General features: G+C 41.7%; 1 protein-coding gene across 1 annotated transcript in view; it reads left to right on the top strand.

Moving 5' to 3' along the window:
- Positions 1–26,682, top strand: part of PAPPA2 (pappalysin 2) — a gene marked incomplete at both ends in the record, with an annotated part of 293,108 nt that overhangs the window by 212,122 nt on the left and 54,304 nt on the right. The window contains 3 exons of the mRNA XM_081225317.1: positions 1,466–1,637; positions 5,397–5,574; positions 6,759–6,972. Coding sequence (XP_081081443.1) covers positions 1,466–1,637; positions 5,397–5,574; positions 6,759–6,972 — 564 coding nt within the window. The remainder of the gene's footprint in view (positions 1–1,465; positions 1,638–5,396; positions 5,575–6,758; positions 6,973–26,682) is intronic.

The raw sequence follows: 26,682 nt of genomic DNA on the forward strand, positions 1-26,682 counted from the left end.
GCAGTAGAGAGAATTAACCCAGGAACAGTAACAACCCTGGGGGTATGCACCATTATTATCCCCATCTCATGGCGGAAGGAGCTGAAATACCGGGGAATAAATAACCAAATCATACAGGTAGTAGTAAATGGTGAATCCAGGATTCAAATTCACACAGCCTGGGGGCAGTTGCTCTAAATTTTAATCTCTGTTGTTCTGCCTTGATAAGAGGGTAACCCTCTTTTGGCTCTGTTGCATGCCCCCCCCCACTCTTTTTTTTGTATAGTTGATTTATAATGTTGTGTGGGTTTCAGGTGTACTGCAAGGTGAATCAGTGATACATATATATATATATCCACTCTTTTTTAGATTCTTTTCCCATATAGTCCATTATAGAGCACTGAGTTGAGTTCCCTTTGCTATACAGTAGGTCCTTGCTAGTTATCTATTTTATATATAGTAGTGTGTATATGTCAATCTCAATCTCCCAATTTATCCCTCCCCCACCTTACCCACTGGTGACCATTAATTTGTTTTCTACATCTGTAACTTTATTTCTGTTTTGTAGATAAGTTCATCTGTACTCTTTTTTTAGATTCCACATATAAGCGATATCATATGATATTTGTCTTTCTCTGTCTGACTTACATCACTTACATCACTCAGTATGACAATCTCTAGGTCCATCTCTGTTGCATCCTTGCTGCTCTTATGGTCCCAGCAGAGTCTTCCCAAACCCTGGGGAGTTAACTGTCCCTCCTGTTCCCAGTTGACTAGCCCTTGAGATCTGGACAGCAGTTCTCCTCTGCTGAGATAATGTCCTGGAAGCATCTAGAACAACGTCAGGCATGTGGCAGGGATCTGATATGTGTGAGTTTCTTCTTTTTGCCATGGGCTCAGTTTCTGATTAGCCAGTGCTGATATTCAGTGGTGTATGCCAGTTGTCAAAAATACTTCCATGCCAATCAGTAAATAAATGTTGCTTTTTCTGCCTTCTCAAACAACCAGGCCCTTCCTACAGGGCCCCCTGCGACAAACCTGTGATCGAACAACAGAAAGTTTAATGCCTGACACAACCAGGGGCCTCCAGGATTCACTCCTGACCTTTGTCCTATGTCTGTTCTGATTGTTTGGGGCCCAGAGTACTGGTTATGAAATATTTCAAGGCTTATCTTCTGATCTGTTCATTTCTGATGCCATCCAGAGCTCTTGAGACACGCTCCCCACCTGTTCCACCATCATTTTGTCCTCCTGGAAGAGCCATAGAAAGCCAGTTCATAATCGCTTCATAGATGATATTGTTCTTGTTCATTTTATGTTGCATGGTTCCAGGTCACATGGAAGGAAGTAATGAATTTAATGTAAGTTTTGGAGAAACAATGTTCTCTTTGGTTTAGAGGCACTTCCCAGAGGGAGATGCAAAGCCTTTGCTGCTGCCTACCAGTTCTGAGTCAGTTTAAGATACTTCTGTTTCTGTCATCTCCAGCTGTGTCCATCGGCCCTGTGGGGAGCAGGGCAGCTGTGTGCCATTGCTGCTTGATCACGCGGATGTGGTGAACTGTACCTCCAGTGGCCCAGGTCACATGAAGTGCTCTATCACCTGTCAAAGGGGGTTTGACCTTCAGGCCAGCAATGGGCAGTACCTCAGGCCCATGCAGGTGAGTTGGAAACCCGTGGTCATCAGGACCAAGCCCCTGGGGAGGGACAGTAGGCATGTTCCTCCCCCTGGCTGGATGGGGGAAAGGCACGTGTTTTTAAATCATCTGAAAGGAAAAATGAGGAATCTAACAAGCAAGGAGAAGCATGGCTTTATAGAAATGCAAGGTATATATAAGAACAGGTGCAGTTTCCATTAACTAGGGTGTCAGTTTCTCTCCAGGTGGGCAGTAGATAGGAACACTTATTCCATCCTTCTCCCTTGCTTTTTTTTCTTCCTATCAGAAATTATGACCCCCACTTTTGGCTTCAAAATGAGAATGCTGCAGTTTAGACCTGTCCACAATTTGCAGGCAAGAGAGTTTGCAGTCAGCTTGTTTGTGGTTCGTTGTCTGACTGCCCTGCACCAGCCCCCTTCCCCGCCCCCACCAGCCCTCCTTACAAGAAGACTGGAAGAAAGCGTCTGATTTTCTTCCTCCTGTTACTGAGGTGGGGATTATGTCATGATTCTAGCTTTAACTGAATTTTCCAAATTTCTACAAGCTGCCATATGCACCACTTGAAGATTTCAGGGTGATCTGAAGGTAGTAGAATATGTTAATGAAGAGTGTGGCTTGAGGGCTTCCCTGGTGGCGCAGTGGTTGAGAGTCCGCCTGCCAGTGCAGGGGACGCGGGTTCGAGCCCCGGTCCGGGAGGATCCCACATGCCGCGGCGCGGCTGGGCCCGTGAGCCATGGCCGCTGAGCCTGCGCGTCCGGAGCCTGTGCTCCGCAACGGGAGAGGCCAGAACAGTGAGAGGCCCGCGTACCGCAAAAAAAAAAAAAAAAAAAAAAAAAAAGAGTGTGGCTTGAGAGACAGACCTGGAATGAAAGTGTGACTCCACTGTTTAGTAGGTGTGTAATTCAGGTAAAGACAAACACACAAAAGAAACTAAGCACTTTAAGTTTGTTTCCACATTTATAAAATAATGAAATCAGAAGGATTTATGTCACTGGGTTATTCTGATGACTGACTAGACATAATTTATCAGCTTCTAGCAAAATGGTAGGCACCTAGCTCTCTGCAAAGCTGCCATTATGATGAGCGTGATAATGTATTCTCAACTAAGAATTTTATTTTCCATTTTTCCTTTAGAGAGCTTTCAGTACTCTACAGAGGAACTTGAAAATTGAAATCAACCACTAGAAAACATGAGCACAATATGAGATAGAGACAGGATGCATTAGGCAAAAGGTAATGATGCTTGAGAAGAAGATGAGAAAGATGAGGTATGATGAGGGAAGAGTGGAATCACAATTGGTTAGTCAGGTATCACTGGTTTGGAAGATTGGAATTGTTTTCATCTTGTACCAGTTGACTGCTTAGCAGGTTGTGGATCTGTGGAAGAATTTCACTTGCTTAGACATGGTCAGAATTTAAAGACACCATCTTTGGTTTCAGGTGGTTTAGGTTCTGCATAGAGAGAGACAGGTTTAACATACCTTGAAGCACCAACTCGTTGGTCTATGATGCTTTGGTGAGAAAGGCAGAACTCTTATCACCTGCCCTTAACTCAGCTTAACTCACACTAGAAAAGAGATGGAAAGAAGGAAAAAGAAAAAAACAATGTAGGAACTAAGTACATTTTTGTGATATAGGTAAAGAAGGGGAGAGAAGAAAAGATGGTGTTTGCAATTCATTAAAATTAGGAACAAATTCAAAACAAAATGGTTAATACCTAATGAAGCCAGGAGAAAAACCAGGCAATATATGCAGAGTTTGAGAGACATTCTTTAAGTGATCATTGTGGTTTGAGCCAGTCTTCCAGTCTGTGATCAGTGTGTCAGGGACAGGGTTGGGAGAAGGAAGGTGGGAGCTCACCTTTTGCCAACCAAATGGTGGAGTCAGCAAGCACAGCTTTCCAGCTGACCACTCCTGTCACCCAAGGCTGGCCCCACTAAACAGATTGTACGATCCCAGCTCGTGATCACAAGACAGTGGGGATATTTGCTTTTTGTTGACACAAGAACTTAAACTAAACAGAAAAAATGTGTCTGGCTTTGAATTCGGCTCTTCTGGCAGGCAACAGGGAAACACTGGAAAGCAGGGAGGAGCAGCCAGCCAAGAGTGGGTGTCAGGGGTGACAGGTGCTTTCACCAGTCATTTTACCTTTGGCTTCGGTGCCACTGTGGTCTCCTGGTGGGATGGCTGGCTGAGCCGCAGAATCTCCCCACTCTCCCTTTGACTTTTGGTAACCCATTGGCTAGAATGACGGCTGTGCTTTTTCCCAAACAAGCCATGAGCATCCAGGTCTCTGAGTGCCTGCTCATCCTGTTCCCCTCACTCTGAATACTTTCTTCTCCCTGCTTCCCCTCTGCTGCTGGGAAGTCTCGCTCATCTTTCAAAGGCCAGTTCCTGAGTTACCTACCCTGCACACCTCCCCCCAAACCCTCTCCCTCCTACCCAAGTATGGGCAAGCCCTCCTTCAGCCCCTGTAGTGCTATCTCGCCACCACAAAACAAGCATGCGTATATTATATCGCTGTAGTTTTTTTTAACAGCAATTTATATTTTCTTTCTCCTTGGTCCATGTTTTCTACTTCTTTCATTTTATCAGTTGCAGTCTTTGTATTATATTCTCTCAAATCATGACAGAAGGAAGTAAGATATAACAAAAATATATCTCCTGCATTTTCCTTTTTTACTTTCTTTCCTCCCTTCCTCTCTCTCTTTCTCCTTCTTTCCCTTTTCCCCCCTTCAATTGTTTTCTGATACACTGCTCCAACCTATGATTTGCTCTGCTGGTAAATCATTAGGTCCTTGAGGGTCTTGTTTATCCAAACCTAGTAAAGAATCTGGCCCTTCTAGGTGTTCAAAAAATGTCTCCTCATTTATTTCATGGTGATGAACTCTAGGGCTCCCCTACAGAAACTGCAGGCCCAGGGAAACAGCTGGAATCTCTCAAATTTAACTACAAAGTTTGGAAGATGCCTCATATGCATTAAGTCTCAGCGGTTCTTAAAGCCTAGGCACCATTCTCAGAGGAGACGATTATGTTTAGTAGCATTATCTGTTGGCTTATCAGTAAAGGTCCCAGCAGGAAACAGATGACACACTCAGAGGTGGCCAATTGGAGGGACTTCAGTAAAGGGACCACTTCTAAAGGTGGGGGCAGGATATAGGAAATTACAAGGAGATGGTGCAGAATCCCAGGGTGAAGGGGTGATATCCCCTGTAGGCCTGAAGAGTTGACTATAGAGAACAGTTAGCAGAACCCCTGGGAAGAGAGTTCAGGAGATGTGTGGAGATCGCTGCCAAAGGGTGCAGCCAACCTACAGCAAGCCCTAGGGAGGGAGTAGCAAGGATCAGCACCCTGACCTCCCTTGCCTCTCTCCCTCTCCAGTCTGCTGCCACTGTTGCCCTGGGTGCTAAACCAAACACAAGTCAGAGGCATGAAATCTACAGGAGCCAGCATCCCAGGGCAAGGTGGAGAAGGGTAGAGAGTGATCTGGAGGAGCACGTGGAGGATAGCCAAGAGTTGGCCTGGAGGAGTGTCTTCATTTAAAGATTCCCTTACACTAACATTTGCCTTTCATTAGCAACATACCTGGGTAGTGTGAGATAGTACACTAAGACAATAAGGCGTAAAGAGGGAGAAAGACAAACTAATTTTGCCTGTTGTGAACGTTTGCACAAATAATCATCAGGACTCTTTCAAAGCCTGGAAACTGTTTTGATAAGCCTTTTTATGTCACCTTGACAGCAGAACATTTTCTGTTTCTAGAAGGAAATTCTGCTCACATGTTCCTCTGGGCACTGGGACCGGGCTGTGAGCTGCATGCCCCTTGACTGTGGTGTCCCCGACCAGTCTTTGGTGAACTATGCAAACTTCTCCTGCTCAGAGGGAACAAACTTTCTGAAACGCTGCTCCATCTCCTGTATCCCACCAGCCAAGCTTCAAGGTATTGTCTGGCCAACCAGGAGCTGTATGCAAGTTCTCTTCAGGTTCTCTCTCTTCGGGGGTACCTTGGGGATCTTTCCTTCACCCCAGTGCCCTTCCCATTTGGCTCTGCTGTATCACCCTCTTCTGATAACACAAGCAAAGTCCCAAAGGGCAATACCATTCCTTGTCCCAGAATGCCCTGACTCAAGATCTCATTAATGAAAGAAACTCAGACTTTCCTATTTTTATTTGACTTTTATGTCCTCTGGAGTCAAGCCAACTAACAGTTTTCTAATAATATTAATAATCCAGATACCCTTTATTGTTCACATTTTTAAATTTAATATTTACAACCATCCTATGAGTTAGGTGCTTTTAGTTCTGTTTTAGGAATGAGAGTGTAGTTACATGAGCTGTACTGCTAGGAAGAGATGAAGACCCCACATCTTGCTCTTTACCTCCTGGACTTAGGTGTGCCTAACAATGTTTGAGCAGGCTTGTTACAAATGCAACTTCCTGAGCCTCATGCTGACAGATTCTGATTTAGTAGGTCTCAGGTGGGTTGGTGATGCTACTGTGGGGTGTCCATGGATTGCACTTGGAGAAACCATGAATGATGTTGAGGCATATGGTAGGCTGTTGAAGTGCAGAACTTTGCATCCAAACTGCCTGAGTACAAACCCTGCCTCTGTTCTTACTAGCTTGGGCAAGTTACCTAAACTCAATTTCCTCAGCTGCAAAATAGGGGATAATGATGGTATCTATTTCATAGGGTTGTTTGAGGTTTGAAGTTCACACAAGTGAATACATGTAAAATGCTTAGAGCGGTGCCTGGCATATAAGGAGCACTATAAAAGTGTCATCTAGTATTATTATAATGCTTTCCACAATACTGTCACTACTCTATTTTTATTATTTGTAGTGAGGAAGTGAGGTAATGATTTGCTTGGTAGCCCTCCTTTCATTCAGGTCACAAAAGAGCTTTCTGACCTCTGTGCTGTATACGAGAGCACAGTAGATGCTCTGTGGGCACAAAGGTATAGGATAAACATTTGACCTGAGGTTTTAGAAAAGCTGCTCCACAAAGAATAATGTGACTTTCTAAGAGTGACGGTATGTTGACAGGTCTTTGCTCTCTCTGCTAGTATTTTATTTCTGGACTCTCTGTTCTGAGCATCTTGTGCTTCTCTTTCTTGGAGTCAGGACTGAGCCCGTGGCTGACCTGTCTTGAAGATGGGCTCTGGTCTCTCCCTGAAGCCTACTGCAAGTTGGAGTGTGATGTTCCCCCTGTTATCCCGACCGCCAACTTGCTCCTGCCTCACTGCCTCCAGGGCAACCATGATGTGGGCTCCATCTGCAGATACAAATGCAAACCGGGCTACTACGTGATGGGAAGTGCGGAGAATAAAGTCAGGAAGTAAGTTGGATTGTTCCTGGTCTTTGCAGTTCTCTCTACCCTTGTACCTTGTTCCTGTTCCTTCATTTGCAAATCCTAGACCACTGTTTTGGAAATAATATTAAGACCTTCTGGGTTGTCCATTGTTTGTTGTGTTTGTTTTTCTATATAATCTCTCTTCACCTGCACAGGTGTATTCCCCAGTCATGACAGGCAGGCTGGCCAAGTATGCTTTCTGTAAAGATATCCTTTCTCATAGGAGATTCCACAGTCTCCTCTAGGTGTTTTTAAAAGAATCTCTGCCCAAATTATTATTTTCCTTGAAAGTAAGTGTTATGAGCTTTTTAAGCAGTACACACATCACCCAAATCCAACTCTGTCCTAGAACATCCTCATCAGGACAGGTAGAGGCTTATGGTTGTGGCTATGGGAGAAACTGTCTGGGATGGTCCCCAGCTCAGGTATTTATTGGTTATGTGATGCTGGGAAGTCTTCTTTCTCTGTCTCATTCTTCCTCATCTGTAAAATGAGGATAATAATAATAATAATAATAATTTAGGAACTAAATAGTATGTATAAAACATGAGTCAGTGAATTTATTTTTAAAGCATAAAACTCAATACATATTAGCTATTAATATTGTAATTATAGTCTCTATGCTTTCTTTCTCCTGGACTTTGTGTGTATACACTCCTAGACGCGGAAACCAAGAGAGCCTTTCTTCTGAACGCATGGTGGATCAGAAAGAACAAAAGCTTACCGCACAATGTAAGAGGAAGGGTTTTAAAGAAAGTCATGCTGGGGTTCAAATCCCAGTTGTTCCCCATTTTATTAGCTGAGTAACCTCAGGCAAGTTACTTAACTCTCTGGGTCTCATCTTTGTAAGCTGGGGATAATGCCCTCAGCAGAGTGCTCAGTTGAGGATTAAACAAGATAATACATATTCAGCCCAGTGCCTGGTTTGTGCTAAATGCTCAATAAATGGTTTCAGAGAAAGAAGCATTTTCTGAACAAACAAAACAAGCAAAAAGCTTTCAGAAGAAAAAGCTTGTACTCAGTAAGTAGTAACTATTATTTTCCTACCATAAATTATGTCAGTAAAGGAGAAAATCAGATTTATTTCTTACCCAGGATTTAGTTCAAAATCTGATCATAGTAGGTATTTTTTTTAAGACTTTTTTTTTGAACTGACCTAATCCCAGCATGGCATTACCAGTGATTCCAGGAGATACCAACTTTGATTGTAAGCTAGAATTCTCTAAGGGAGCAAAAGAAAAACAGGAAGCTTACTCTCTGGCTCCAATTTGCCCTTCTCTAGTCAACATCCAGCCATCTCAGTATGGGATAGATCGAGTCCGGCTTTGCCTGGAGACTTTCACTCCCAAGAAAGCCCAAGATCATATTTGGGAGGGAGAGAGGGAAGTCCCCTTCTCAAGATCTCAGCCCGAGGCAAGAGCCTGGCTAATTAGAACATGAATAAATACTGATGAAAAATTCATAGGAAGCAGCATTCTGGTTCAGTGACTCTAGCAGGTATAGTCAACAGTTTTTGACAGCTGAAAACACATTTGCATGTGATGGTCATAGGGTCTAGATCAATTTGTGTCACCATGCAGTGACGGGTAGTGAGTACCCAGATCATCTTCCAGTGAGAATGGCATTACAACCAGCCTGAAGGCTGCTGTTTTCTTGCTTTTTTTCTTCTCTTCTTGCCTCACTTTTCACACACCTGAGCCAACTCAGGTGTCTGCAGAACAATGCAATGAAGACTAGAGGGAGAGAGAAAAGTCTCTCAGGACCAGGAGGAATTCGAGGTGGAGGCATTATTCCTAGCTCCCCTGGGCCCATGGCTGATCTTTGCCTTGGGAACAGTGAGGCTTCCTGCATGACGATGGGCTTTCCGCTGCATCTGCATATCTGACTCCACCGGCTTCCCTGCCCCAGCAGGGGCCCACAAGGGCCATTTGCTGGCACAGCTTTCTTTTCTGGTTGAGAAACTGGAAGCTTGCATCACAGCATCAGCATCGGTTTGGGCTTAAACATTTACATTCACAAGCACCATGCTGAGGAGAGATTAAATTATTTACTGCACTGCATAAACTGGTTTTAATCTTAGTTTACACCTGTTTACATAGCCAGCAGTGGACTGGTAATCAGAAGTTTGCAAGTCAGGAGTAAATCACTGTCACTTGCTCTTGTGTTTACCCAATGAACTATGTCAGCCTTGTTCCTTGCTTGGAGCCCAGAGTTGTACAGATGGAGCCCTAAAATTCTTTCTAGGACATGCAGGCAGGGGGAGAAGAAGTTGAGAGAAGTTAACAGGGAGATTAACCCAGACAGAGTGGGCACATGCTAGTCTTCTACCGTTGTCTGAGTAGTGGAAAAAACCTCCTAGATGGTCAAATTTTCCACTTGTTCTTTGCATGACCCTGAACAATGTAGTTCACATCCACGTGTCTCGGTTTTTGCCTCCTTGATGTGAGGAGTAGTAATGATTTTTACCCAAGAGTATTGTTTTGAGGCCCAAAGCAGGTAATGTACTGAAAGCGTTTTATAAACTATGAAGTTCAATACATATGCTAGAAATTACTTTTTGTTCATTTATTTTTAAAAGAAGGAAACAACGACCAAAATATCAGCCAAGTACATTGCCTTCCTGCTTCTTCTCAAGTCTGTTGAATATTGTTTCAAGAGAAAAAGATCAGTGCTGCATCTGACTTTCTCTTCTATCCAACCTGTTTAAGCTTTGTCCCATTGCACTTGCAGATGCAGGGAGGGCACAGCTGCAGTTGGCACTTCTTTACGTGGGTGCTCTATGCCAGCTTCGGGGTTAGGAGTGAAGATATCAGTAAGACCTAGGCTCTGACCTCAGGAACACACAGCCTCCATGTTCCCTCTTTCATGGACATTATTTCTCCTGGCCCCTGGATCCCTTGCCCCTTCTTCCCAGGATTTGGTGACACTGCTCACACTGACTCTAGTTCCTGAAGACAAGGAAATGCAGTGGCTTTGGCCTGGGTCAAGGACCTGGCCTTGAAGTCATGGGTAGAGTCAGTATCACCCAAACTGTATGGATTCTCCAGAGGGAAAAATTGAGAAGGAGAGTAACAAAAAATTCAATAAAACAAAATGAATGCCCATTATAGAGTACAGCCATACAATTATACGGGCATATCATGAAATATCCTGTCACCATTAAAGATGTTTAGAAGAATATTAAAGACATGAGAGAACATTTACAATACAATAAGTGGATAAAAGCAGAACATAATTATTATAAATGACACAATCCTTATTTTCCATATTAAGGGTATGTTTTTATCATTCTTCAGAAGCTAGAAGTGATTAGAATATTAATAGTCGTAATCTCTAGGTAGTAGGTTTATAGGGAATATAACTTTTCTTTTTCTGCTCGTTTATATTTGCTAAGTTTTCTAGACTTTATAATGAGATAAATGAATAAACAGTTAAAAAAATAATGAAGTGAGCTAGAAAGAGGAGATCATAGCCAATTTGTGGAGGCAGAGAGTGATAAAAGAAAACTAGACAGATCTTTCGAAATAGGCAAACCAAGTGGAGACCAGCACTCCAAGATGGCAGTAAGACAGGGACGTGAGCCTTCCATCCTGTGTCCAGACCCTTCTGTGTTTTGAAGACAAACACTGTCTCTGTTCTTGAAGGCCATTTCAGACCTCCTCTCCTCCAGAAACACCTCTTCCCTAACTTCCAGCAGATCACCTCACTCCCTAAAGCGCAAAGGTCTGCCCACAGGTGTGCAAGCTAATTGACACCTCCAAACATGTTCTCCCCCTTCTCACTGTCTAAAATGAATTATGACCAACAAGGACCTACTGTACAGCACAGGGAACTGCACTCAATATTTCATAATATTAATATAATAACCTATAAGGGAAAAGAATCTGAAAAAGAATATATATATATATATATTCTTTATGTATTATATGTATATGTATAACATATAATACATAGAGAATATGTATATGTATAACTGAATCACTGTGCTATACACCTGAAACTAACCCAACATTGTAAATCAACTATACTTCAGTTAAAAAAAAAAAAAAACTTATATATATTTTTTTAACTAGAAAAAAAACACCGAAGTGTCAATACTCTGGGCAAGTGGTGTGACTCAGGGAGATTTTTTTGTCTTCTATTTTGGGATTATTTTAATAAATAATCATATTTTATAATAAATTTAAATTTTTTTAAAAAATAAAATGAATTATGAACTCCTCCACCTTTGCTCTGGATCCTGTACCCCTTCTAGAGAATTTCTCTCAATCACTTTACCTTCCTCTTTCCTACATCTGAAGCCTCTTCCTTCCTCTCACCTAGTTACTTCTCTTTAATTGTGCTCACGTCTCTCCTATGTTAAAATTCAAACAAGCAGAGCCTTTTATTGACCCCATGTCCCCCTCCAGCTACCACAGCTTCCCCCCTCCCTTTTACAGTGAAACTTGGTGAAAGAGTTGTTTGTATTCACTGTCTCCATCTTGCCATCTTCTCCCTCCTTCACACTTTGACACTCAGGTTTTATTCCCATCTCTCCACTAAGGCTGAGCCTGCCATGGACCCCACTGCTGTCAAATGCAGGGACTCTTTTTAGACCTTACGTTATGTGAGAATAGTTGGCTTATGTCACGGTCACCCTGTGAGATAGGATGGACCCTCCCACCCAAGTCTGGTTTGGATGTTGAAAGTAATGATGCCACACATTGACCAAGAGAGTATGAAAGGTTTATTACTCACATAATGAGGCTTTCAAGGGAGAGAAGGGGAAAATTCCAAGTTGGTCTTCAAATGGCTTGAGCAATCAGGGAAGGGAGACTGGTCTGGAGTTGTATGGTGGTTAGGGGGTGAGGCTTGGGGGATGGTTTGTGCATGTGAACAGAACCTGGCGTGGTTTGAACTTTCTGCTGAAGCCAAAAGAGGAAGCACCCAGGCTTTCTTACAGGCTTGCTCAGATGTGTGATATGATGGGGTTTGAAAGCCATCAGAGTCAAACATCAAAGGTGGAGTCTGGCTCTTCATTACAACATGGTTGGCTAGACCCTCCTTGAGACTTTTTCCTTGATTCTGCTCTATCTCACTCCCTTGATTTTCCTGCTTCTTCTCTGTCTCTTCTCAATTTCCTCTTCTGGCTTTTTCTCCTCTGCCCATTTCTTCAATATTGGTATCTCTGTACTCATTCTTCTCTCTTGCTCTGCACACTTGTCTGGGCTAAAGATCATTTACCCCATAGCCTCGACTACCTTTCACATGCTGATGATTCCTAAAACCACACCTGCTATCTAGTCTCTTCCTGTAAGGACCATAAGACCCATTAGGACAACAGCCTACAGATATAGCCACTTGGGAAATCCGATCTGCCTTTCACACTCTTACTATATAATACAGAGCCTATTATAATCTCTTTCAAATCTGCACATCCTTCTGTGTTCCATGTGATTGGGCAGGTCAGGGACCTGCACATAACCTGAGACTTTCGAATGTCCTTCACCCTCAGTCATCAACTTCCATTGAGTGTCGTCATCTTACTGACTCCTAGATATGGCCATTTCTCCTCATCCCTGCTACCATTTCTCTATGACAGATCACTATCGTTTTTCACGTCTGAACTGATCTTTCTAACTCCAGTCTTTCCCCCTTCAGTACATTCACTACTTTGCAGCAACAATGATCTTCAAAACACTCAAATCCAGTTATAGTATTCCCCTGCATAAAACTAAATGACAAGGCTTTCTGCTATTTCATCTAAGAAAATAAAAAAGCTAAAACTTAAAATATTGTCAAGGTCTTGCATGATCTAGCTGGGCCTGGCTTACCTAACTTCATCGCTGACTATCTTCCCTGAGAGATCACTTCCCTCCAACTGTAACACACAACACCATCTGTACTGTAGGCTCTAATGCTCTTGACTTCTTTTACTTCTTTATATACACCATGGCTAGCATGCCTCTGGGCCTTCAAACATGCTATTCCTTCTGGCCAGAACTCTCCCCAACAGTGGCCTTTTGCTTGGCTAACTCCTACTCCCCTATTTTTTAGCATAAGTGTGATTTTTGTCTAGGAAGCCTCCCAGATCTCCCCAGTCTGTAGGAAGTGTCCCTCCCATGGTTTCCCACTGCACAGAAAACTTCCCTGACAACATCATTTATCTCACTGAGCAGAAGTGGTTCAATTACCTGTCCAATAGACCATGGATGTTTGTTTAGCATCATGTGCCCAGTGGCTTCTACATTTATTGGTAGGTACTCAATAAATAGTTTCTAACTGGATGAAAAGACTGAATTATTAGAAAATTCATGATAGGATTTTAATGTTAAATTTGATGCTAAAAATGGTGCAGGAAAGAGGATTTTTTTTTTCTTATGAGGGTATGGAAATTTCTATTTCAAGTGCTTTAGAGTGGAAGGAACCCTTAAAAATATTATGTCTATTTTTCTTCTAACAATTGTCTCAGCAACATAGAAGGAATGGTCATTCTCCAGAGACAGTTTTAATCATTTATTCAACTGACATTTAAGCTTGATTGGCAAACTGTACAAGTTGGTGGTAACAGAAAAAGGATTAGACCTCTCCCTCTCAACAAGCTCAGCAGAACAGTGGTTCTCATACCGGGCTGTACATTAGCATCACCTGGGGAGAGTTCAGATCTCTTAATGCCCAGCTCAAACCCCAAACCACTTACATCAGAATCTCTGGAAGTGGCACCCAGGCATTAGTCTCTTGCAAAGCTCCCCAAGTCACTCCAATGTGCAGTCAAAATCAAGAAGCACAATCTAGAAGCACAAACCTTTCTTTGTGTAAGAACAATATCAGTCATGGGATATTGACTTTCTGAAAACTATCCAGAGTAACGTTTTCTTTTCTCAGAATTACTATAGCTGGGCTTCCCTGGTGGCACAGTGGTTGAGAGTCCGCCTGCCGATGCAGGGGACATGGGTTCGTGCCCCAGTCCGGGAGGATCCCACATGCCGCGGAGCAGCTGGGCCCGTGAGTCATGGCCACTGGGCCTGCGCATCCGGAGCCTGTGCTTCGCGGTGGGAGAGGCCACAGCAGTGAGAGGCCCGCGTACCTAAAAAAAAAAAAAAAAAAAAAAAAATTACTATAGCAGCACTTTTGCATGCCAGATTTCATGTGTCTCTTTGAGGTTTATTTATTTTTGGAGTTAATAGAGAAAATACAAACACTGGTAACTTCAAAGAAATTGCCATGTTTAGATAGTTTCAGGAGTTCTTTCTTATTCATATTTTATAATACACACACACCTTTCTTTTCCTTCCATGCAATTTACTTCCACACATACGTCATCATTAATCACATTAATCAGGTTAATGTTTCATTAACCTGACTTCCCAGGGAGCTAAACTAAGTGTGTATGACTTATATTTTATCAAAAAGACCGTGTTATATTCTCCCTTGTCTTTCACTCCCGTGGTTACCTTTTTCTCATTAGGTTTTATCTTTATGTGTGAAGGTTAGGCTAACCTCGTTAGGACTCATAATTAATTTAAATTATAAATTATCCCAACCTTCTAACTTTACTTAGACAGCCTCTCCCTCTAAGTTAGTCATTCATCAAGATGCCATCTGAAAGGTACTGTAGTAGTAATACCTTTTTAAGAGTAATTGTAAATAGCCATCCTTCTGAGGGTCACTTTTCCAAAGAACATAAATCTACTTAAGTTCTAGAAACACAAATGTAGGTTCAGACTGCAATATTGTAAATAGGCCTCACATTGTGCCTATTTATTGTTTGACAAATGTTTGGTTGGTAAAACCCTTCAGTGAGGTTTGTCTGATCTGATCTGGGAGGAGGTTGCGAGAGGGCTTTGTAGCTAGATGTGTGTACTTGACCCATCTCTGTACACATAGGAAGACTGTTTAGTGTGGCAGAGAGTTAAAACACATAAGGTCTCAACTCTGTTCTATTGGGTTGATGATGCTGATGATAATGATGATTCATCACTATGTGCTGTGTGTGTGAAAAACTTTACATACATTACCCCATTTATTTCTTATGACACTGATAAATTTTATTATATGATAAAATAATAGTATAATGTAGAATAATATGAGATGGTAATATATAATGATATAATAATAATAATAATAATACATTTAAGTACTTTATTATCCCCTCTTCCAGATAAGGAAACTGAGACTCAGAGTATTGTTAAGTAGTCATCCCATGATCACTCAGCCAACATATGGTGCTAAAACCATTCTAACTCCAAAGTCCATGCCTTTGGCTAATAAGGCTTTTGATCGTGGGTAAATTACTACATTTCTCTGAGCCTCTTTTTCCACCTCTGAAAAATAATGGAAAATCTTGAGTGACTTCCAGCTCTAAAAGTCTATATTTTATTTTCTATCTCAACAGAATCAATGAGGAGATTTAACACTTTGGTATAACACCATTGAGAGAAGTGATACATGAAATTTATTGCCACCAGGAAAAAAAAAAAGCAGCAATATATTATAAACACAAATACTGCACAGACAAGATCTTAGTAGGCAATACTTAGTAGGTAATACTTGGAGAGCTTCTGATCCAAATGAATAGCCAAGGTTTTATTTCTTCCTCTTGATGGGTTTTGGTGAATTGTTCTCCACTCACCCCCAAGAGGATTAGATCTAGATCTTTCTTGAAGACAGAATATTGGGTACATTTTTAAGGATTTCTAGAATTGAGTTTAAAGATTAAGCACTTCTCTAAAATGTCTGAAGAAGAAAATTTAGTCAGCTTTCTAGGAAGTCTTCCCTTTGTCCAAGATTTATCTCTTTGTTTAGTAGTTAATTATGCAGGTTCTGGCATTAGTGAGATATAAATTTACATCCCAACTCTGCTGTTTATTAGCTCTTTGACCTTTCAAGTCACTGATCTCTATTGAACATGACTATCTTTATTTACCAGATGGGTAATAGGAAAGAGGGATACTTACAGATTTTTTTAAGGATTAAATGAGACAATAGATATAAAGAACTGAGCACAGTTCTTAGATCAAACTTCAAGTCAGAAGTAGCTGCTGTTTATCATCATCACCATCATCATCATTTCCAGCAGGTTAATACTCCGTGTAAAATGTTGCTTTTGGTGTGTTTAACAGCTAATCTTCTTCTTTAGCAAGGAATATACTCAGCTACAATTTTATCAGGGGCTGTTGTTTCCTGTCCTGTGGTTGGTTCCTTTGCCCCAGAAAAACAACATAGAGACCAGAAAGACTGAAGGTGGCGTTCCAAGTGGGAAGTATAGGTCTTCAGTTACCAGGGTGGCAGGGGAGTGCATTTCCCCTGTCTATAAAGAAAACACACATCAAAAGAGAAAGTTCATTAAATTAAAAAAAAATACATGTACTTCCCTCCAACAATCAGAACCCCCTCTGAATGTTTCATCTCATCCCAGTGTGAGTTATCCAAATACTACAGTGGCTTCAAGTGGACCGTGAAAAGGAAAAAGGGGGATGTGTAGAAAAAGAAATGGAAATTAAATCGTCAGCAAGATAGAGCTGGACATACTTCAAAAATTAGGGTGGGCAAATACAGTCAGGCTGGTCTTGGAGGAGAAGGGAAGGGCATGTCCTGGAGACATTACCTAAATTTTTAGTCTCTTTTGATCTTTTTGAACCATAGCTTGATTCTCTGAGGTTCAACTGATTTTATCCTACCATAAAAAGGAAAGAAAGACTTGGCTAATGAAATGAAATATGCAGTTGAGGCAAATGCTAAAACTCCTTAAGTACCCTGGATTTGTAATTTTAAAAATTCAGTAAAATAATATACCTAATTTTTAAGTTCTGTGTCATAACACTGTGCATATACATACATGACTAGATGCTAACCCTATGTATCTAGAGACAGGTTAGCTCTGATTTGGCAATTAAGGGACACTGTAATCTTTATGTACACTCATGCATCTGTGAGAAATAGAAATTTGTTTTCTTTCCATTAAGACATTGTCTGGCTTTATAATTAGTGTTTATAGTAAATACATTCGAAGTTTATCCTTGGAATCCTCAATTCTCTTGCCATTGTAGGATAATGTGAGATTTAGGCTAATTTATTACAGCCTCTTTTGGCATGAAAGTGACTAAACCTCTGCTCCAAGCCTTGGACACTCACACACACACCTGGGCACAGGCCAGCTTGCTGCTGCAGGCTTCACAGGCTCTGGTGATTGGCATGCAGCCTTCACTTTGAACAGAGCATTTGATGAACTTATAGATTTCCCTGTGACCTTCAATCCAAGCTAGGGAGAGTCTTGTTGTAAAACTGTCCTTTCTCTTCTGATATTATATTGACCACTGATTTCTTTATTAACCGGAAAAATAATTTTAAAAATCTAGCATGAGTAAGTGCTGGGTTGTTATATATAAGCCATTAGGTTCTTCAACTCACAATTTCTCTCCGTGATGCCCTTTCTACACTTCCTTTTTCCTACCGCATCCTGTCGCAGGCTCCCTCTAAGCCCTTCTTCAGCATACTGGGTGAACATTTTGATTGTGAGCTTGCCTTTTTTCTTTAGTAATAAGGTCAGGTCAGGCCCAGCTAATTTATGAACTGTCTCCTGAAAGATTCTGGGTGGGACAAAAATCTGAAGAATTAAGTAGGGTAGAAAGACTGAGTAGAATGCTAACGTTCCACACTCGTATCTCTCATACATGCACGTGCGTGCACACACACACGCACACACACACACACACACAGGGAACACAGAGGGGGAGAGAGAGAGAGAGAGTGATTTTGGTCATCAGAGCTAATAACTTCCACGGCTTATTGAACATTGTATGTGCCAGTCATGGTACTACATGCTTTATATACACTAACTTATAAAATCTTCCAAGGACCCTGTAAGGAAGCTATTATTATCCCCATTTTTCAGATAGGAAAACTGAGAGAAGAAAGATGAGGTGACTTAATAAAAGTCAGAGACATATGAAGAGCCACAGCTGGAGTTTGAGCATTAGTCTCCTGATTCCAAGTCATCTGCTCTTAACCACTTTGCACACCATCTTCCTGATGGGAATTACCCAGTGAAGCCACTAACAACTTGCTGAAGGTCACTGTGACCTCTGACTCTTCCTCTTCATTCAGGGAAAACTGGCAAAGAGAATGTTAATCAGCCTTTCCATTCCAGCCCACATTAGAGGGATGAGGCAAACGCAGGGTTCACCTGTGTAAATTCTGAAGTCATTACGTAGGTCACAACTTGCCAGAAGTTCTGGTAACTCTTTAGTGGATTCAGGTCTTATCACTGCTATGACTTCTGGACAAGGAGCCATGTAAAGAGCTTTGTTTTCTGGAAGAGCAAGAATGATGGGCAGTGACGGATTCGTGGATTCCCAGGTGAGGGTGTGAATGTGTGGACATCCTGTGAGCACTTTTCATGAGACCTGTGAGTTGGACTGACCAGGAACAGGAATATAACAATATCTAGAAGAATCCTTCAACTAGAAACTTTATGAAGATAGCCAAAGGATTCCTTACAAATGAGAGGTCCTACCCTCTGAAATGGAATTCATACAATTTGTGGCCCTTTTCTGCCAGACTTTTGTCCCACCCAGGCTTTTTTCCCCCACAGGGGCCACATATAGGCCTTTTTTTCCATTTAAACTTTAGACTAAGGCTTCAAGCACACACTGCCTTTCACACCACTGGTTCTTGCATGCACTGGTCCTTCTGCCTGGCAGGTCCTTCTCCTTCTCTAACAAACCCATCTTTAAGTGTTCCTTTCCTGATAGCCTTCCTTACGTCCCTCTTTGGGTTCCCACAGGTTTGTCTTCTGGCCTTATTATTGTATTAATATTTGTTTCTACAACAGCAGGACCTAATGTAATGTATGGGCACATACTAGGTGCTTAATGAATATCTGTTGACTGAACATATGAATGGACAAATACAGCCATACCTCGTTTTATTGCTCTTTGCTTTATTATGCTTTGCAGATACTGCATTTTTTACAAATTTAAGGTTTGTGGTAACCCTGCATCGAGCAAGTTTATCAGTGCTGTTTTTCCAACAGCATTTGTTCATTTCGTGTCTCTGCATCACATTTCGGTAATTCTCGCAATATTTCAAATCCTCCACCAGCAAAAGATTATGGCTCACTGAAGTCTCAGATGATGGTTAGCATTGTTTTTAGCAATAAAGTATTTTTAAATTAATACATGTACATTTTTTAGACATAAAAGCTATTGCACACTTAATAGACCACAGTATAGTGTAAACATAACATTTACATGCACTGGGACACCAAAAAATGCCTATGACTTGTTTTATTGTGATATTCACTTTATTGCGGTGGTCTGGAACTAAACCCACAACATCTCTGAGGTATGCTGCAACTGAATGATGAAAGATAATGAAAGCAAGAGATTCCTATTTAAGGTTTCCATGTTTTAGACCCAGTTCACCCCTGCATTTCAGTGTAATCACCAGCTCCTCAAACACACCCTGAAGGGAATAGATGTAGAATTATGCAGAATAATGTTAAGGTTTAAATTGCAGGCATTGGAGAAACCTCAGGATGTTTTTAGGTCTGCAGGTAACCTGAGCAGATTTAGTAGGAAGATAGCTCTGTCAGCTGTGTGAAGAATGCATAAGAGGGGCCAAGAGACTGGTAGAAAAGAGGTTAAATGGGGGCTGTTGAAGTGAGAGAGGCTGAGGGTTGTACAGTTTAGGCAATGAGAGATGAAGCAGTGGCCCCAAACTTGAGGTAGGGGTTCAGACTTAGGGCCAGGGCATTATTGCACCTGCCAATTTGGAGACCGAAGAGTTAGCAGCAGGAAGATCAAAGATAGAAGTGAGGGGTGGAGCTTTGAAGTAGAATTGACCACATGCTTTTAGGGGTTAGCAGGTTGCTCACTCTGACAGAGAGGCTCTCTTTCACATGGAAGAGGAGCTTTGTAAGTTACAAGCATTTTTATGAGTCAGGGGAAAATGAAAGGTCAAAGCCCATATGTCCGGTGGGCTGATCCTGCTGATTACTATTTCTTGTCCAGTCAAGTGGACTGGGAATGGGCCTCCAGAGGCCTGGTGTGAGCGAGGGTAGAACAACTATGATCGGCCGTGGACTAGCTATGCCTGGAGTCTGCTGCTCTCCATTTAGGATGTTGGCTTGAGAAACCAGGTCTGCAGTTTGTTAAGAGGAAAGCTGGCCTGGAGTTTGGAAGCACGGATGGTTCTGTCTGGGGTGGAATAGAGGACCGTCCTTTTAAAATGGTCTAGAAAACTCCGTCCTAAACTTTAATGTGCATAGGAATCACTTGGGGGTCTTGTTAAAATGCAGATTCTGATTGAGTCCGTCTGGGTGGGAACCTGAGATTCTGCATTTCTAAGCTCCCAGGTGGTTTCTGCTCTGGGAACAACACTGTAAGCAGTAAGGGCCTAGAATGTTCTGAGTGAAGAAGCTTTCTAATTTCACTTCAGAAACTGACCACGTGCCCTGCAAAACGCTTAGCCAATTAATGCTTTCATTTCCTAACCTGTGTAATGGAAATAGTAATGGGGTCACTCCTTGTCCTTACCTTTCCTCTTTAGGGATATTCTGTGTGGTGAGACTTTGAGATACTCTGTACAAAGGCACAAAGTAAAAGGAAGTAATTTATCTGCAGCTCCATTTCTAGGAACACTAGTGCTTCCAGATTATGACTTAGGGATTGGCATCAGACAGATCACGGTACGGGCATACCTCAGAAATACTGGGGATTTGGTTCCAGACCACGGCAATAAAGCGAATATCACGATAAAGCAAGTCACACGAATCTTTTTTGGTTTCCCAGTGTGCATAAAAGTTATGTTTACACTATACTGTCGTCTATTAAGTGTACAATAGTATTATGTCTTTAAAAACTGTACATAATTTAAAAATATTTTATTGCTAAAAAAATGCTAACCATCACCTGAGAACACAGGGTTGCCACAAACCTTCAATTTGTAAAAGGTGCAATACCTGTGAAGTGCAGTAAAGCAAAGCACAATGAAACAGGTATGCCTGTACTGATCCCTGCTCTGCCATTAGGTAAACCTCAGACAAGTTATTTTACTTTTCGAAACCTACTTAGTTCATCTATAAAATAAACATCTATACATTCATTGAACCAACGTTTATTGGCACCTGTTCTGTACCAGACATTATGCTGAGCACTGGGAATATAATAGAAAATAAGGTCTTGCCCTCACCGAGCCCGCATCCCAGTGGGCGAGGCAGGCAACACACAAAATAATTACAGAGTATGCATTCTATGCAAAAATACACAGGTGCTTTAATTAAAAACCAAAAACATTAGAGGTATAAAATAAGGATGCTTTTGGGTGGCAAAAATTATCCTTAGATAAGAATAAGAGCCAGCCAGGAAAAGAACAAAAAGAAAAGCATCACAAGCAGAGAGAATGGTACCAACTTCCTTTGGCAGGAAAGAGCTTGAGTTGTGCTCGGGATTCTAGGTCCGGTGTGGACAAAGCATGCTAAGTAAGATGAATGGGACGTAGGATGAGGTCAGAGAAAGTGTGGCCAACTCATGCGGGACCTCGTGAGTGGGAAAGTTTGGATTTTATTTTTCATGCAACAGGAAGCAATTGAAATGTCCTCAGCAGGAAAATGACATGTTCTGATTTATTTATTTGTTTTTACAAAATATCCCTCTGACTGATGTTTGCAGACTAGGTAGGAAAGGGCCCAGAGGAGAAGTGAAGTCTCTGGTAAGGAGTTGAGAGATGGGAACGTGAGCTAGTGCTCATGGCAGTGGAGATGCAAGAGATATGGGAACAGATGCTGGAGATGTTGGGGAGGTAAAACTAAGAGGACCTACTGATGGATTGAATAAGATCATACTCAGTTGGGGAAAAGGTAAGACTGAGACAAAGAGTAGAATCAAGGATGTCTCCTAAGTTTCAAATTTGGGCAACAGTGTAGATGGTGGTATCATTTGCTGAGCTGGGGATGACTACAGAAGAGCATGTGTGGAGAGAAGGGAATCAAGAACCCCTGTAATCACACAGGATGGTTTTTGAGGGTAAAATGATATAGATATATATCCTTCTGTACAATGCGTAGCATTTCAGTGCTCAATATTTTATTGTTGTTCTGTTATTATTATTATTACTCATGAGGGACGACTCATTGGAGACACCAGATGCCCTTGATCAGTAAAGACATGATAATTCTCTTGGACTCAACAATCATACTTTTATTTTCTCCAATGGAAAATAAATATTACTTTTGAAAACCTTGCAGTGGTGATAGAAGGATGGGGTAGACTCATGTGTGCCTCCAGCAACATCAATCAAACTTTCAGCCAAGTTTTGATTACAAGATCTTTATTTCTGGCAATGATGTAAGAAGTAGAAAGAGCACAGCTGGATTTTCGGCACTAGGTGGATACCACAAGTTCTGGAAATTGGAAAAAGCATCTTCTAACTTGGAAATGGTGGTGATTGCTCTGGAGTAGTTAGAGGGAAAATAAATACAAACCTTCCCCTACCCCCAGACCTCATGGTACCACTTACAGAGTAAGTCGTCTGGCTGTGACTGTCGTGTTTGGTCTTTGCTAAGCATCCAGCCTTTTGGCCGGTGCTGTTAGGTGGGTGATTTTGCTCTCTGACCTCTACACCTATGGTTTATTTTTACTAGCATAGGAAAGTAGCATAGATTTTAGTAGTTTGCCAACCTGGCCACATGTTAAGACTGCTGACAAATTTAAAAATATAGAATGTGAGGGCAGTTCCAGGAGATTTAGGCAATCTCGTTTTTTATACAGTTCCTACATGATTTTGATGGGGCTGGTCTACAAATGTCATTTGGAAACCATTGTTGGTGTTTCCAACACCGTGCTGGGGTGTTATGTTATGATTTCAAAACTCTGTGTTCTGTTCTTGCTTTTGCCTTTGACTTGCTAGCTCTGCGACACTGAGCAAGTCACCTCATAGTTATTAGTTATTAATGTGAGATATTTTAGCCTCTCTTACTCCCCTGGGATAAAGAAAATACACGGAGCTGGTAGTCCATAAGTAGAATATTTCAAGTGAACGGCACTTGCACTGGACTACCAGAAAGGTCTTGGAATCCCTGTCCTGGTGAGGGCCTGCCTGTGTGCTTGTCTAATATCCAATGCCACGATTCTTTGAAATGCAAACCTGTTCACTTCATGACTTAAAAAGTGTCTCTTAGCTTTTGACGCATACACTTTATGCGAAGGAGTTGGACCATTCCGAATAAACCAATGGTTTCATTAATGATTTTTTAAGGGTGAGAGGTTACTCCTCAAGATCACCAAACTAGAAGAAGTGCAGAGGCAGTTTTGGTACCACTGGGGCTTAAAGTTCTGCCATTGCTATAGGCTTCAGTCCCCTTCAAGGGCCCAATGTGGAAGCCAAATTTCCTGGAGCTGGGAGGAATGCAGGACACCTTGAATTCCTACCACAGTCTCAGTCCCTTTTTGAACAAAGGCCAGAACCAGCCCATGGCACTCAAGTGCCAAGCTCCATACCATGGGATCTCAAGAGTCATTTCCTAAGTGGGTATAGACAGGCATTGACACGGAGCCAGTGACACTGAGCAATCAAATGCTTCGCGAGAAATCTGAGGGTTGGGCCTGAACTGTGTCATCTGATTGACTGACATGCGGAAGACAACAACAACAACATGCGGAAGATAAGGGAGATGAAACTGTAAGGAGAATCTGTGAGGTTGAGGGGCATAGGAACCCCTGCAGGAAGGAAACAGGATTTCCTAGGGAATCAGCCCTCTCTCCCAGCCTCTCCCCACTCCTTCCTGGAGGGCCTCCTCTGGGGTCCAGGGGCACCCATGTGCACTGTGTTGCTTCCCTTGCCCCCTTACAGCCTCCTCCCTCCCTTATCACCGATATGACTGGTGATTTGCAGTGCAGGGCCTGTCACATTACCTGGGTACCACCCGCAACAGCCAACTCACTCTTCCCCAGCCAAGTTTGATCTCTCTACCCTCATCCCTGAGGTTATTAAACTGGCAAGGAAATATATGAAATCGGCATTCTTGAATGGCTCTCCACTCTGGGCAAGAAAAGGGAGGACTGTTTCCATGGCTGAAGTGTTCCAACCAATTCAGAGAAAAATACCACATGAAGTCAAAATATTGTTGTCCTGGCCAAGCAAGGGTTTTCCTTTATGACCATGCTGACATGCAAGGTTTACAGCCTTGCCTCTCCCCTGGTGTCAGTGGTATTGCCCGCTCTCTCCAGCTGGGGAATGACAGTTCAGCCGAGGTAGGGGAAGGATTTCATCTGTGGGAGGTGATAGAAAGGAGAGAGTCCCTGGGAGAATATAAACTCTGTAGTGTGAAAAAAGAGTAGGCTATCCAGCCTAGGAGAGGGACAAAAATGAGCTTCGTTATAGTAAAAAGAACTGCATACGCTGCCTTGAAAATCGATCAGAGAAGACATTTTTAAATGTCATCTTCCAGGAATAAAGGCGCAGACGCAGAGAATGGACTTGAGGACACGGGGAGGGGGAAGGGTAAGCTGGGACGAAGTGAGAGAGTGGCATGGACATATATACACTACCAAACGTAAAATAGATAGCTAGTGGGAAGCAGCTGCTTCGCACAGGGAGATCAGCTCGGTGCTTTGTGTCCACCTAGAGGGTTGGGTTAGGGAGGGTGGGAGGGAGACGCAAGAGGGAGGGGGATATGGGGATATATGTATACATATAGCTGATTCACTTTGTTATACAGCAGAAACTAACACAACATTGTAAAGCAATTATACTCCAATAAAGATGTTAAATAAATAAATAAATAAAATGTCATCTTCCTTTAGGGAAAGGAGCCTTATACTAAAGAGTACACAGTGTGTGATTTCATTTATATAAAGTTTAAGAACAGGCAAAATGAATCTAAGCTGATGAAAGTCAGAAGAGTGTGGGTTGCAGGGATGTGGGAAGGTTCAACTGGGAAGAGGGATTTCTAAGGGGGCTGGAAATTCTCTGTACCTTGATCTGAGTGGTGATCACCCAGGTGTATTCACATGTAAAAATTTCTTGAGCTATATATTGAGTTGTGCAATTTTCTATACATAATTTAGTACTCAATGCAAAAATTTCAAATGAATCTTCTTTTTTTGGTCACACTTATAAATGTGGCATCTAGATAAAGGGCTGTTCAGTAGGATAGAGACATTACTGATATTCAAGGTGGATTGTATAGCATAAGAGGTGCAGCTGAACCTGACCCAGGAAGGACCACAGGCTTCGGCAGCAGGATGACCTGGGTCCAAGTCCTCTCTGCAGCTTTTACTGTGGATCTTTGAGCTAGCTTTAAACCTCTCAGGCTCAGTTTCCTTCTCTGAAATGTGGATAATAATATTTACCTTTAAATGCTGTTTGGGGGATTCAGTGAAATAATGTATGTAGGTGTCTTTCCAAACACCTGAAATACAGCTCAAAAATAGTATTTATTATTAACAGATAGTAGATATATGTCCACATAAACTATGATGCTAAAGAATTCCAGTCATAAAATCAGATTTCTATCCTAAAATATTACTGGGAATAAAGGTATGAATCTAAATAACTATTTAATAATAAGTCAAACACTCCTTCATGAATATCTAAGTGGATATTGTTAAAATATGTTAAACTATTAAAATTTATTTAAATTTTTTGAAATCAACTGCATTCTGTGCTGTAGGATCTTGGTCAAATTATTTAACATCTCTGAGTATGTTTATCTATAAAATGGGAATGATAATACTACTTCATTAGGGATATTCTGATGGTTCACTTTGTTAAAATATATAATGTGCTATGCAGTGTGCCTAACACACTGTGAATTTTGGTTAAATAATTCAATTTGGCAAATATTTGATTAATGCCTAATATAAGACAGATTTTTTTTTTAGTTCTTGGGAATTAAAAGCAAGAATAAAACACAATCCTTGCCTTCAGGCAGCTTCCAACCTAGTGGGAAAGGCAGACATGTACACATGTATAAAATAATGTGATAAATGTTGTACTAGTGTAATATTAGAATACTGGAGAAGCATGCAGGGGTCATTGCATAAAAGTATGATAGTCCATTAAACGTGTGCAGATGGTGGGCATATTTAAATTTAAAAAGAACATCGTGATACTGGAAAATAAAAATTTAAGGCCACCATGTGGTTGAATCAGGGGTCAGAGGATTATTTCTGTTTTAGCATCACAAGCTTATCTTATGTTCTGAATCAGAAGTGGATGCATTAAAACAGCAAAATGGACAGCACCTTCAGTTTGGCAGTGAGTTAGAAGGGGAATGGGATGGAGTCTGCAGCAGCAGTACCTAATTCTGTTGACTACTGTCCACCACAAATGCAGTCTTTTTGGTTGGAGGCCACACCTGTGCATGCGAAGGAAGGGCAGTTCTTCCAGGACACTGTTGAGTCGTGTCTACTCAGAGAATCCCACGAAAGCTATGAATGCTTTCCAGGAAAAAAAATGGCCTTGTAAGCAAACAAAATGGCCACAGTAATTTCCAGTGAGGCTCTTGCCCTTCTGAAGTTCAGGGTAAGAGCCTCTGTTTTAAGAAGACCCCTACTGCTGTATCTTCTCCCCTCTTTGGAGAACCAATAAATATTGGCAGCTTCATTGATTACATTACCATATTAACACTGATGATCCTCAGATGACTTCTGGATAGTCCCCTGAGTGTGTGATAATCATTTCTGTACTCCATCCTATCAGGTATTTCCAAGT

Source organism: Mesoplodon bidens (genome assembly GCF_964165515.1).
Source record: "Mesoplodon bidens genome assembly, chromosome: 2".
In the NCBI taxonomy this organism is placed as follows: Eukaryota; Metazoa; Chordata; class Mammalia; order Artiodactyla; family Ziphiidae; genus Mesoplodon; species Mesoplodon bidens.